At 60.0% G+C, this 12,798-nt stretch overlaps 1 protein-coding gene across 1 annotated transcript; it reads left to right on the top strand.

Moving 5' to 3' along the window:
• Nucleotides 1–9,110: 9,110 nt before the first annotated feature.
• On the top strand, nucleotides 9,111–11,660 carry ANKRD33 (ankyrin repeat domain 33). Its single transcript, XM_072847080.1, has 4 exons — nucleotides 9,111–9,416; nucleotides 9,719–9,848; nucleotides 10,602–10,742; nucleotides 10,882–11,660. Exons 1-4 carry the CDS (start codon nucleotides 9,111–9,113, stop codon nucleotides 11,658–11,660), a joined length of 1,356 nt encoding a protein of 451 aa, XP_072703181.1.
• Nucleotides 11,661–12,798: the final 1,138 nt, after the last annotated feature.

Raw genomic sequence — 12,798 nt, 5'->3', positions numbered from 1 at the left:
AGAAGGGAGGTCCTTGCTTCTGGGCTGCTCCGCATGGAAGGACGCTGGGTTGCATTCCCTGCCCACCCTTTGGCCTTCGCATCGCTTAAGCTACAAAATTAGGGGCTGGGGGTAAAAAAAAAAAGAGATGCCTGAGATCACCCCCAAGGAGCCCAGGCTTCCTGCTTGCCTGCAAGAAACGCTGAAAAGAAAGGTGGGCGAGCGGCACTTCTGGAGAGGCCAGGCTGTGAGGGGGAGCCTCGGTCGGGCAGGCAAAGCCTTGGGGGTCCCCGGGGCCACGGTGGTCCCAGCACAGGGTTCGGCTCCAGCGGATGCGGGATCAGCATCCGGGCAGCGCCCCATTCCCCTGGGAGCATCGTGCCGGACCCGAGAGGGGTGCCGTCGCTGCAGCGGCCACGTCCCCTCCCAGCCCCGGACCCCCGTTCCCCGATACAATGAGCCCCTTTACAAGGGCAGGGAGGTTATCCCCAGCGAACCCCCGGCCGAGCCCAGGGACAAATCTGACACAGATCTGCCTTTAACAGCTCCAGTGATAAAAATGCCAGTTTATTGGAAACACATGGAGTATTTATAGGGGACATCAAAGCGGGAAGGAGGTTTACATAGCAACAGGCCAGATTAAGCAGAAGGCATCTGCTTTTTCGGCAGCCATGGGGCTCTCGGGAGGCACAATAAATTGGCGGCACACTGGCCCTTTCATTCCCTCCTTTGGGGAAAGCAAAGGTTGGCAAAACAAAATATAACCACATGCCCGGCCATGTAAAACATGACAGGAATGGGAGCGTCGGGTTACCGGCTGTGCGGCTGCACCCCAACGCACGGGGGGCTTGCAGGGGAGGCGGGAGGGCAGAAACAGCCATGGCTATTCCGTATCGCAGCCCCAAACGGCACCTCGGCTCCAGTTCAGCTTTGGTTGCCCCTCGCTTCCTCCGTCCCCGGGCTGGGGACGGCACCCAGCACCCCCCAGCACAGCTGCTCCCGCACGGTGGTACTGAAGGAGGTCCTGCCACCGCCAAGCTGCCAGGCCCAGGATTTTTGTCTAAATGCAGTTTACGTTGAAAGAAAAAACCTTTGCGCTGCCCAGAGTGCACCATGAGGAGCTGTTTCTGGGTTTATCTCATCCTTGGGGCTCATGCGGGATGAGGAGCAGCACCCAGGCAGGGGACGAGGCGGCTTCTTGCTGCTGAGCAGCGGCGTCTGCTGAGTACGAGAGAGCCCCAGCCCAGCTCCCCGCGCAACGCAGCCGGCTCCCCTCGCAGCTTCATTCCTCAGTTTCCCCACTGATGAAGCAGTTCCCCTGTATATGCCTGGTACCTATAGGGTCGGGATAACCGGGAAGCATCGCATCAGGGATGCGCTGAGGGTCGCATGCTCTGCCACTGCAGGGTCAGCAGCGGGAAGGACTGGATGGTGCCAGGGCGAATCCTGCGCAGAGGAGACCGAGAGCTGTAAAAAGGCACCGGGTGGTCCTGGGCGCATCGTGCTGGGGCAGGTTTTATTTCAGCTCGACAGCCTGAACTCGGCTGGCCGAGGGCTAACCCATCGGCGTCGCCGGGTTCCCATGCTGCAGTGCCTTGTGTTAATTAACCTTCCAAACACTCTCGTAATATTTTGCCAAATCTAATAAGGCAGCGCTGGCCGAGGAGCTGCGGGAGGGACCGGCAACGCCTGAGGTCCAGGGGGGATCCCTGTGGCTCCAGCTGCCGTTCGCAGTTTTCTGCTCCCCCCCATTGCCTGCCCTCCCCGCGCAGGCGACGCTGGGGCTCATCGCCCTCACTACTGTGATGAGCTGCCGATCTCAGCCTGCCCAGTGCCGCCCACCCTGCCTGCCCGCAGGCGCTCCCCCCACTGCACCCCAGGCACCAAAAAAAAAAAAAAAACCTGGAAAAAGGGAAAGACTCTGTTTTCCATCCGGGAAGCAGCCCACCCAGTCCCTGCCTGCTTCTTCCAGAGCAGCAGCATCCCACCCATCTGCGGGTGCTTTGGGGCAGAAAGAGAGAACCTGAGCAAAACCACATCCTCCTGCTGCAGCAGGATACAGGCGGCAGAGACTTACCCCCAGGCATCCTCGGAAAGGGTTAACCCACCCAGCGTGTGCTGGACACTGGGTGTTCAGCGTCCTAGAGGGGCCTGGGGAAAGATGATAAATAGCTGGGGACGTCCTCTCCCCTCCGCTAACACCAGCGGAGCCCAGCTGGGGAGCGGCATTACCCACCTCCTATCCATCATTTTCAGCCGGCCTTGTCACATCTTGTAAATCACCAAACCCGGCTCCATCCCCGGTCCCTCCTGCGCGTCCCTTCCCTGGGCTCAGGGCATCCCACCCTTCCCGTCCACGCAGTGACGCTCCGGGCGGATGCAGCTCCCATCGCCGTGCTCTCCTGTTTCTATTTATTGCCTGCGTGATCAGATAACTTGACATTTATTTACATAGCCAGGGACCCGGCTCCTCTTTTAGCTCTCCATGCTCGGCCGCCCCAGGGCAGTTATTAGGTTTCCTCTGGCCCCTGTTTCTCCTCGGGCTCCAAAAGCAGGAGACCTCGGCATGGCTGGGTTAAGCACCTTGAAGGTGGGGGATTTTTTGAGTTGTTTTTTTTTTCTCAGCCCCAGGAGCTGCTTTTCCCCCGGCCGAGGATCACACGGAGCCGCTGAAAAACCCCTCTCGAGCAGCAGCAACTGTGTTTGGCAGGGAGGGACCCGGCGTGAGGAAGAGGATGGGTGTGCGAGCATGGCTGTGCACACTCGTGCTGCTAGGAGATATCCAGACAGCTGCTCAAGAAACAACGTTTTGTAAATATGGGGAAATACCTGCAAATGACACAGCCGTTTTCCCTGCCACAAGCATTAAAAAAAAATCAATTACTTCGTTCATGGTCACCACCAGCCCATGGGACCTTCACTGCTGCACTCAGGCTCATTTCCAGGCTTTTCTTTGCAGCCCTGATGGCCAGGCTCTTCCTCAGCCCCCTTCCAGACACCCGTGACCTGAAGGGTCTTCCAAGATCATGGTTTCAAGAGATATCCTGAATATCGGGCGAATACTGGGCATCTCCGCTCCTGCACAGAGACACGTGTGACCGCGCAGCCACCACGCTGCTACATCACCCTTACAGAAGTCCCAGACCCTTTTTTATGGAGCTTTGGGAAGGCCGAGGGATACGGCAACAACCGAGAAGATGGGCTGGAAATAAACCCGAGCGGAGGCAGGGACACTGGCTGGGGACAGGGACACTGGACGTGGTGGCCTTTACCTGCCGGGCAATTCCTTATTGTCCCGGCTCCCGCTGCCTTGTAAAGGGCCTGATGGATAATGCTCATCAGGAAGGCGAGAGAGCGATGCCGTCACCTCGCCTCCCTCCGCGTGCCGCGATCCATCTTCTTTATAGCAAGTATCCGGAGCCAGCACCATCTGCGGCACCAGAAATACAATTACCAGGGGCGGGGGGAGCCCCTCTCCTTCCAAATTTCATAGAGGCCTCGCAAAGCAACCCTAAATTACTCCTCGCACACCAGGGACCTCGTGCGGCACCGTTTCTCTTTAGGTATAATTATAGCTGGGGAATTAGCAAGTCTGATTTTCTCCCCCTTCTTCTGTGCCGTTCCCCCCCCCCCCCCCAAAAAAAAAGGGAGAAATTGAAATTGATCTCCGGCTCTGTTGCTGGCCAGCTGTAATTTAATCAGAAAAGCTTCTCTCTTGGCATTTATTTATTTTTTTTAACCCCAAGGTCCTAAATTAAAAAGGACGGTGGCAGGGTGGGAATTGGAGCGGCCGGAGCCTCGGCTGCAGTTTCGGGGAGCCGCAGTGGTTGCCGAAGCATCTTGCCAGCTCCTGCGCCCAGACACTCGCTCGGGCTTTGCCGACCGGTGACCGGCAGCGCCGAGGAGCCGTGCCCGGCTGCACGCGGGGCTGGTTTAATAACCTGGTCCGCAGGGCCCAATCCTGCACACTGCTCCCCGCGGACACCCTCGATCCAGCAGCTCTTCTCGGGTTGGGGCTCGGGGCTGTTAGTCGTGCTGGCCTCAAGCTGGACTCCAAAGAAAAGAGGCAAATGGCAGAACCATAATGCAAAAGCTGTGTAAAAACCCTTTGACCTGATGCTGCTGTTATGGGAGTAGAAATGAGAAAGAAATCGCTTTTAACAAACGCGCCCAAGTCCTTAATTGCCTTTTCAGGCAGTGAAGCCGGGCTGGGCCAGGACTGGATCCCCTCTGCCTGCACTGAATTTGTGAAACTCTGTGTAAAATAAGGGAAGAAAATCCAGATTTCCATTTTATTTTGTATTTTTTTACTGCCAAAGGTAACTTTGCCCTGCAACCCTTGTTAGCCTGCATGCCATACGCTGCCTGCTTGCTTTGGACCGGGAGGCAGGAGATAACATCCCTGCAGAGTGCCTGCCTGCAGCCTCGGACGAGGCGGTTTATGGTCTTAACGTGTATTCAAGGTAAATCCCAGTGAAATCCCCTGGTTTCGAGCACGTGCTGGAGCGGGCAGGCGTGCTGCTTCCCCACTCAACGTGTGTCACCTCCGGGGATGTCCTGGCATGGTGTCAGGCAGGCACAAGACAAGGGGTTATTGTCCCACCGCCCCAAGCCCCACGGGCAGCGGCTCCCCAAGGTGGTCAGCAGAGTGTGACGGATGCACGGACTGCTTTGTCCTCGCTGGTGGCAGGGGGTGACATTCCTCGGCACGGCAGGACCCGCCGCAGGAGGCAATCCCCCCTCCGCGGTGTTTTGGATAAGGACAAGGGATGCAGGCAGCGGTGAAGGCGGATGGTTTGGTCTCCGGCCACGCAACCGCTGGGAAAGGGAGAAGGTGGGATTTTGCACCACGGTTTAGAAACCCTCGGCTCACGCTTCACGTGCAAACCCTGCTGCTGCTCCTGCCAAGCCCCAGCAAACTCCTGCTCGCACCAGGTTTTGCTGCATGTGCGGGAACCGCACTGGTAACAGCCGCCTGCTGGCACAACCGCTGCTCTCGCACAGCCGCGGTGATGTAAATCATGGCTTGACCCCAGGTTTGCACCGGCTGCCGGCCCTCTGCGAAGGGTTGGCCTTGTCATCTCGTACGGTGACACCCGCCACTGATTTACGAGCGGGTTGGGAGCAGGGCTGTGACACACCAGACACCTCCTCACCCTCCCACAGACGGCCACGGCAGCACCCGGCCCTTTCCCTGCCGCTTCGCTCCTTCCCCGGGCATCACCCAAGTGCGGAGGCGGCAGGGCTGGATGCGGCCGTGCAGCGAAGCTGGTTACCGTGTCCCCGCAGCCCTCTCCTGCGCACGGGGCAGGAGCTGCACTCGGCCGTGACCCGGCCCTGACCGCGGCGAGGAGGGCCAGGGTTAGGAGAGCCCATCCACGGGTTTAAATCAACGCCCTCCACTTCCCTTCCATGCTGAGTTATGGCACCCTGGTTTTGTGATGGAGATGACCAGGCAGTGAGGGATGAGTGACCTGGGCCAGACCACCGGGCTCGGTGCTCCCAGCCGGACCCTGGGCAAGGGGTGAAAGATCAGGGCTGTCCTCCAGCCCCTTCCCGGCCCCCCCACCTGCGTGGATGTTCCTGAGCGTCAGCTGTGATTTAGTGTCTTTGGGTTCACCGGGAGAGCGGGCGATGCTCTGCCGCCGGAGGAGCCGCTCGCAGCGGCGCGTTCCCACGGCGAAGCAGCTGGCTCCGGTGCTCTGGGCAGGGGCGTCCTTCTCCCCGCCACCGTTTCCACGTGTCAGCTGGGTTATTCATCTCTAAGCTGCGCTTCCCTCCCTCCCTCTGTCCAGGATGTCCTTAAGGAAGACATTCCCAGGCAGTGAGGCTCTGGTATGTACAATGAAGCCTGAGAGGATGCCATCACGTCTGGGAGGATGCTATGACATCTGGGAGGATGCCATCACATCTGGGAAGATGCTGCAAGATCTGGGAGGACGCTATAATGTCTGGGAGGATGCCATCACATCTGGGAGGATGCTATGACGTCTGGGAGGATGCTATGACGTCTGGGAGGACGCTATGACATGTGGCAGGACGCTATGACACCTAGGAGGATGCCATCCCATCTGGGAGGATGCCATCACATCTGGGAGGACGCTATGAGATCTGGGAGGACTCTACGGCGTCTGTGAGGATGCCACCACCTCTGGGGAGATGCTATGACATCTGGGAGGACGCTGTGATGGCTGGGAAGATGCCACGACGTCTATGTACAAACTTCTTTAAAAATAAATAATAATAATAACTTAAAAATATATTTAAGACCTAAACCCGGCCTGCCCGCTGCCCTCTAAGGAGCCACACGAGTCGGCCCAGCCCGGCGGGAGGACACGGCTGTGCCGGGGCAGCCACCCGCGACGCGGCCGGGGCCCGGGGCCCGGGGCCGCCCGCCCGCCCCAGCGCGGCCCTGCCCGGGGGAGCGGCCGGGGCCGGCCGGGCCGCAGCCTCCTCCCGCGGGCTCCGGCATCCCCTTGTGGCAGCCGGAGGCTTTGCAAAGCCCCGCCAGCAGCAAAGGGCTCTGCGAGAAATGATGTCCCCCGCTGCCACCCCCCCGTCCCCTCCCTGGCCCGGCAGCCCCAGGGCTGCGGTGCAGCGTGCGGGACCGCACCGTGCTGGGGGCAAGCCCCGTCCCCACCGAAGGCACCGGCAAAGGGGCGAGGACGGGCGGGCTGAGCCCGTGGCACCCCGGACCTCATCCTTACGCAACCGGCTCAGAGCCTCTTGCTTGCGGCAGGCGGCAGATTAGGGCACGGAGCTCCCCGGATAACTCCCTAAGCCCTAAATCTGCTCCTGGTCCTCTCCCGAGCTAAGGCAGCACGGGAGGGTGGCTACGGGGCAGGACGTGTCACACCGGGGTGACACCGTGCCTGCCACCCATCCCGCTAATGCGGCGGGAGCAGAGGGCTCAGCCCCGAAGCGAGGGGCAAGGGTTGGTTCTTGGTGCTGCAACAGGGGATCCGGCACCCCCGCGGCATTCACCGCCTTTGGGGGCTTTCCCAGGCAGAGCAGCTCGGAGGGGGCTGGCAGCCCGGCTACCCGCGGTGCCAAAGGCCTCAGACCAGGTCCTGGCCCCTGGTGGGGATGGACACGGCTGGGGTCGCACCAGGGTTGGGAGGACACTGCAGGCGCAGAGCCCGGCTCCAGCTCCGCCAGCGTTCAGCATCGGGATCCTCATGTTTGGCACCGGGATCCTGATGTTCGGCATCAGGATCCTCGCGCTTCCCGGCAGGATGCGCCCAGCACAGAGGAAACAGCTGGGATCCTTCATCTGCTCCGTATTTTCATGTTTAAGGATGCAAGCAAAGTGACCTTTGGGACTCTGCCTTAATGGTTGCTTTAAATGGAGAACGTGGCCTCCCACGATCTGCTCTGGGACAAAACTCAGGCCTTTTTGCCATGCAAATAGCTGATCCGGGGACTAAAAGTGCCCTTTCCCAGATCCCACAGGCCAGCTGGCCCCTGTACCTTGGAAAACGTAAAAAGCAACCAACCAAAAAAACCCTGTAAAGATGAAGATAAGGGAGCAGTCAGGTTTCACGTGGAATTCAGGAAACCATTTTTTGCAGCTCCTCGGCTAAGGCTGCCCTGAGCTCGCCGGTGCCCTGGGGGCTTTGGCATCGCGATGCCCGGAGGAGGAGGTGGGCTGGAGGCTCCCCAGCACCTCTGACGGGGGACCGCAGGGTTTGTTCAATCCTCCTGCACAGTTACGGGTCCCTGTGCTCTTGGCCGAAGCAGCGGTTCCCCAGGTTTATCCGATCAGCAAATTCACCTGCATATAAAGGGAGCTGGAAGGGGCTTTGGGAGGGTTCAGTTGAGCTGGTGGGGGTTGCTCAGGCAGCAGCATCTTACCGAGGTGAGACAGGTATAAAAATACAGCCCTGGACTCCCAGCAGCTCCTCAGCTAAAGATGCTAAATCCTGCCCAAGCAGCCCTGATCCTGATGGATGGAGCCATTTTAAGCAACAGTTTAAATTAAGATATCTTGGCTAGCTGAGCCCACGTCAACGTGCAGGTTGTCACAGCTTTGGTAGCCAAAGCCCACCTCGGACCCAGAGCAGAAACCTCTTTCTCACTGCAAAGGGTGGGGGTGATTTTCCACTGTCTCTTGCAAAGTTTTCCTTCCTGGTTGGAGCTGTGATGCTGCCCAGCCAACGAGGGACCCCCGGGGAAGGTCTGAGCAGCCCCAGGTAAGATCAGGGTGCGGCGAGAAGAGCATCCCTCATCTCCAGAGCCTGCTTTGGGATCTCTAAGGGGGTGGGAGAGTTTAATGGAATTGCGAAGGCTTTCTTCCTTTCACAGTACCAGTCAATGAATGGTTGGCTTCTACTTAGAAGCAAAATGGTTTAATTGCTGCTGCCAGGCTGCAGCCGGTCTGTCCCTGCCCAGAGCTCCTGCACCAGGGCTGCAGGTTGCTCTGTGTCGCGTGGTTTAAGGGGCTCCTCGGGGAGCCGGGAGCTGCTCCGGCCTCTGCTCTTCTGCTGCTCGGTCGTAAGGAGCTGGATTTAACCCTTCTCTGTACGCTGTGCTGGTTCTGCTGCTAGGAAAGGTCTTTGCGGCTGCTTTGATGTGCACCAGTTAAGTGGGGAGGGCACCGTGGGAAGGGCTCAGACCCCAGCCGTGTGGCATGGGGAGGGATGGAGATGTGCCCTTCCTGCTGGCGCTCGGCACAACGGCCTGGCTGCGTTCAGTGCCCCGACTGGCATCCCTACCGCCCCGGCGACATTCCCAGTCTCCCCCCCGCCTAGTTTCAATGCCTAGACCGTGGGACATTTATCCACCTTTCAAACTCCCAAGACATCCCCCCGTTTTCCCTGCTCTGTGCTGGGGACGGTGCCATGGGGAGCTGCTCCCCACCTGGGGGCTCGCAGCATCCGAGCCCTCGGTGCAAGCGTTTGCGCGGGGCAGAGGATGGAAACTGGACCCATGGGCTGTGCTGGCGGCTGGGAGCTGGCCAAAGCTTCCTGGCAGGCGAGGGATGCCGGAGCCCACACGGTTCCCACGCACACTCTGTGTCTGCACAGGGGGGAGTGAACGGTCCGGAGTGCCCCCTCGTCCCCCCGGGAGAGGCTCCCAGCCCCAGGCAGGGCTCCAGGCCAAGCTGGGCTCGCTCCCCCCGGCCAGGCCGGATGACAGATGCCTGCGGTGGAGGAGAACATGCTGCAGCCCCCACATCCAGCCTGGATGCCTCCGACCCGGAGCTGCACTATGAGGAGGAGGAGGAGGAGGAGGATGAGTCGGAGCCCTCGGACACCAGCAGCATCTTCTCCGACGACTCTGTCTACCCTTGCTACGAGCTCTCCCTGGGGGCTGGCAGTGCCGAAGACCTCAGCCTCTACCAGTGCTGCACCAGGAATGATGCCAAGCTGGTGCGGGAGAGGCTGGAGCACGGGGTGACACGGAGTGAGGCCACGGAGCTGGACATCAACGGGAGGGTGAGTGGCTGGGTGGGCACCCTGCCGAGCAGAAAGAGGATTTCCCGGGAACAGGCAAATCCTGAAGGATGGTGGTTGCTAAAGCAGGTGGAGGAGGAGAGAAAGACCTGGGTGGGACGGCTTTGACAAGGGATGGGTCTCCTGGGATTGATCCAATCCTTGGAGCAGAACCTCGTCTGTCCTCCCATCCTGAGCCTGTCTGGTTTGGGGTGGGGGGGAGAAGTGGGGTGGCCGTGGGGAGCACCGCGGTGGGGAGGATGGTGCGGTGCCGGCCCCGGTGCTGAGCGCTGCCCTGTCTCCAGAACGGGCTGATGGTCGCCTGCTACAAGGGCTTCGCGGACATCGTGCCCCTGCTGCAGAAGTGCCCCTACATAAATGTCAACCAGCAGGACAAGGACGGGAACACGGCCCTCATGATGGCAGCCCAGGCAGGTAGGCGCCGCGCTCGGCCTCGGCACGGGGCAGCTCCTGCGAGACCCCTCGAGAAGTGACGTGACCCCGGTGCTTCCCCTCCAAAAACCCTAAAATAAGCCGTCAGGAAAGCCAAGGGTCCTGAGGGATGTGACCCTCCCCGTGTAAGTTTATGGTTTATCTTGGCACCGTTTTAAAACTGGGTAGACGATACAAAACCAGAGATTCCTACAGCAATGTTGTCTTGCAACACGTCCCGCCCGAGCAGTCGCATCGAGCAGCAGAGCTGAGCCAGAGCCGCCCCACGTGCTCCAGAAAAGCCGTGTGAGCCGCAGTGATTTACCTGCACCCAAGGTCCGAGCTGGCAAATGCCACGTGTAGGGACCAAATCTCCAGTCATGGTGGTTTTCCTCGTTAGGGCAGAAGAGTCTGGCTCCCTCCGCCCTGATTAACCACGGGGGAAGGGAGGGGGGTCTCAAAGTGGGGATCACCCTTTATTCCCACTTTATCCTTGCTGGAATTGATGATCTTTTTTGCATTTTTTGGACTCTCTCCTGCATTCTCTGCTGAGGCAGCTGGTGCACCAGCGCTGTTCCCTGCATGGCCAAACCCAACACAAAACAAGCCCAAACCCTTTCAGTCCTGATCCCTCCAAGTTTCTGTGTCTTTATCCTCACGAGACGCAGTTGCTAAATACTCTTTCTCCAACAGGCATCAGCAGTTATCACTTGTTAACTGTCGAAACTCTAACGCAGCTTCTCTCTGGCTGTTAAGGACACATCACCATCGTCAACTACCTCCTCAACTACTACCCCGCGCTCGAGGTGGACAAGCGAGACCCCCGGGGCCTGACGGCGCTGATGAAGGCTGCAGTGCAGGGGCAGCAGGACTGCGTGGCCGCCCTGCTCCTGGCTGGTGAGCGTCTCCCAAGGGACTTTCTGGGGTTTTCTGGGAAGGGGTGGCATTGCTGCTCGCCCTGCGCTTGCACCCTGCACGCTGGGGTGGGACAGGGTGGGATGCTGCGGTGATGCTCTTTGCATCCCGGTGTCTCCAGGAGCGGACCTGCAAGCGGTGGATCCCATCAAGGGGAAGACAGCCAGGGAGTGGGCAGCCTTCACCGGCCGCTTCGAGACGACCGTACGGATCCAGAGCCTCCTGCGGCACCCACGGGCAGAGCAGTTCAGCACCCGGTACCGGCCCGAGTGGCCGGCCCTGGCCGAGCTGGTGGCCAAAGCCCTGAGCCCCAAATCCAGGGGCAAGAGGCTGTCGGAGAAGATCCGATCCATGTTCACCTTCAACTTCCCCCATGATCCTGAGGAGGACGGTGTGATGGACCACATGGTGAGGATGACCACCTCCCTCGCCAGCCCCTTTGTGGCCACTGCTTGCCAAACCATCTGCCCCAACAGCCCCCCCGAGGTGGGCAAGTGCAGGCTGTCTGTGCCGGAGATCCTCGGGCAGCACGTGCCAGATCCAGACACCAAGCCAGAACCCACCTCCTGCCCCAGCACTGGTGCATCCTCTTGCAACGGCCAAGCCGTGTCAGAGATCCGGCTCCTGCCGCTGCGCCGGCCAGCCAGTGGCCTCCTGAGCTTCCTGCCCCTGCGGCTGCGGCGTGGGAACAGCATCTTCCCCGGAGAGCCCATCCCAAAAATCAAAGTGAGCAAAGCCTCCTGCCCGCCTGCCCGCTCGAGGGAATGGAGGCAGCGCAGGGGGGACAAGAACCTGCTGCAGCCGCCCAAGTGGAGGTACAAGGAGCTGAAGGAGGAGAAGAGAGCAGCCAAGGAGGCGAAGAGCGAGGAGAAAAAGAAGAAAGGGGGGAAGAGATGCTAAGGCAGGAGGTGTCGGGGTGGGGCGAGGTCCCAGCTGCCCCCTTGGACCTGCTCGCTTTTTTGGCACGGGGGTGGTTTCCTTCCCTGGCGGGATGGGGATGCCTGAGGGAGGAGGATGCTGCGGACGTATCCAGCTGAGATGCCCCAGCCCCTGTGGTCCCGGGTCCCCAGCCCCCTGCCCGGCCCCTCGTCCTCTCCCGCCTCAAGGGCGGCCACCCCGGCCCGGTTCTGGTTGTGCTGGGCTCAGACGTGCTGGGACCCTGCCCTGGGCCGGGCTCTGGGTCTGCCAGGGAGCAGGGCTGTGGCAGAAGCGGCTCTTTTCTCTTCTGTTTTCCTTTTTTCTTTTTTTTTTTTTTTTTTTTTGCCTCTCTGATCTTCCTGAGATCTTGATATTGCAGCGCGTGGTGGAATGCGGCCGTGCAAATTAAAATGGAAGTGGTTGCCATGTTAACAGGATTGATTTAATGAATAAAGCTCAGGGTTGCTTGTCGGGCTGGCAGGAACGCTTCCCCCTTGCTGCCGGCATCCCCTGTCCACCCCGTCACCACCTCGGTGACATTAACTTCCCCGTTCCTGGGTATTCCTGGCTTGCAGATGGACAAACCAAGGCTCAGCCCGGGGAAGCATCTCCATGCTGCAGGGGGGTTAACAGGAGCTCTGGGTGCCAGGCACAGGCTGGAAACCAAACCTGGGGTGCTCATGGGCTCCTTCCCCAGCCGCCCTCCGGAGCGGGGACGGTCAGAGCGGAGGCAGCTTTTGTGCTCCAACGTTACCCAGGACAGGACCCAGTGGTCCCTGTTCTGAAGCAAACCACCCTCTGGGAGCTCCAGCCTGCACCCACATGGAGCCCCGGGACCCCTCACCTGCACCCATGCAGCCCCCCGGGACCCGCTTCCACAGGGAGCCATGCAGGGGCTGCTTTGTCGGGCGCTGGCATACACTGGATGTGCTGCAGCGGCAGCGAGCTCGTGCTCCCCATATTTCACAAGCTCCTCTTAAATCCAGCTCCCTCCCGGGGCGTATGAAGGTGAAACTGGGGTGCTGGCCACGCTGGCTCCTGTAGCACCCAAGCACCCAGGGTCTGACCCCCAGGGAGAGTGACTGGCAGCGAGAGCCGCTCAAAGCACTAATTATCTGGG

The sequence above is a fragment of the Ciconia boyciana genome, chromosome 27, assembly GCF_034638445.1.
Source record: "Ciconia boyciana chromosome 27, ASM3463844v1, whole genome shotgun sequence".
NCBI classification, from domain to species: Eukaryota; Metazoa; Chordata; class Aves; order Ciconiiformes; family Ciconiidae; genus Ciconia; species Ciconia boyciana.
The sequence above is the reverse complement of the archived record's forward strand: the minus strand, read 5'-3'. Positions and strand labels throughout refer to the sequence as shown.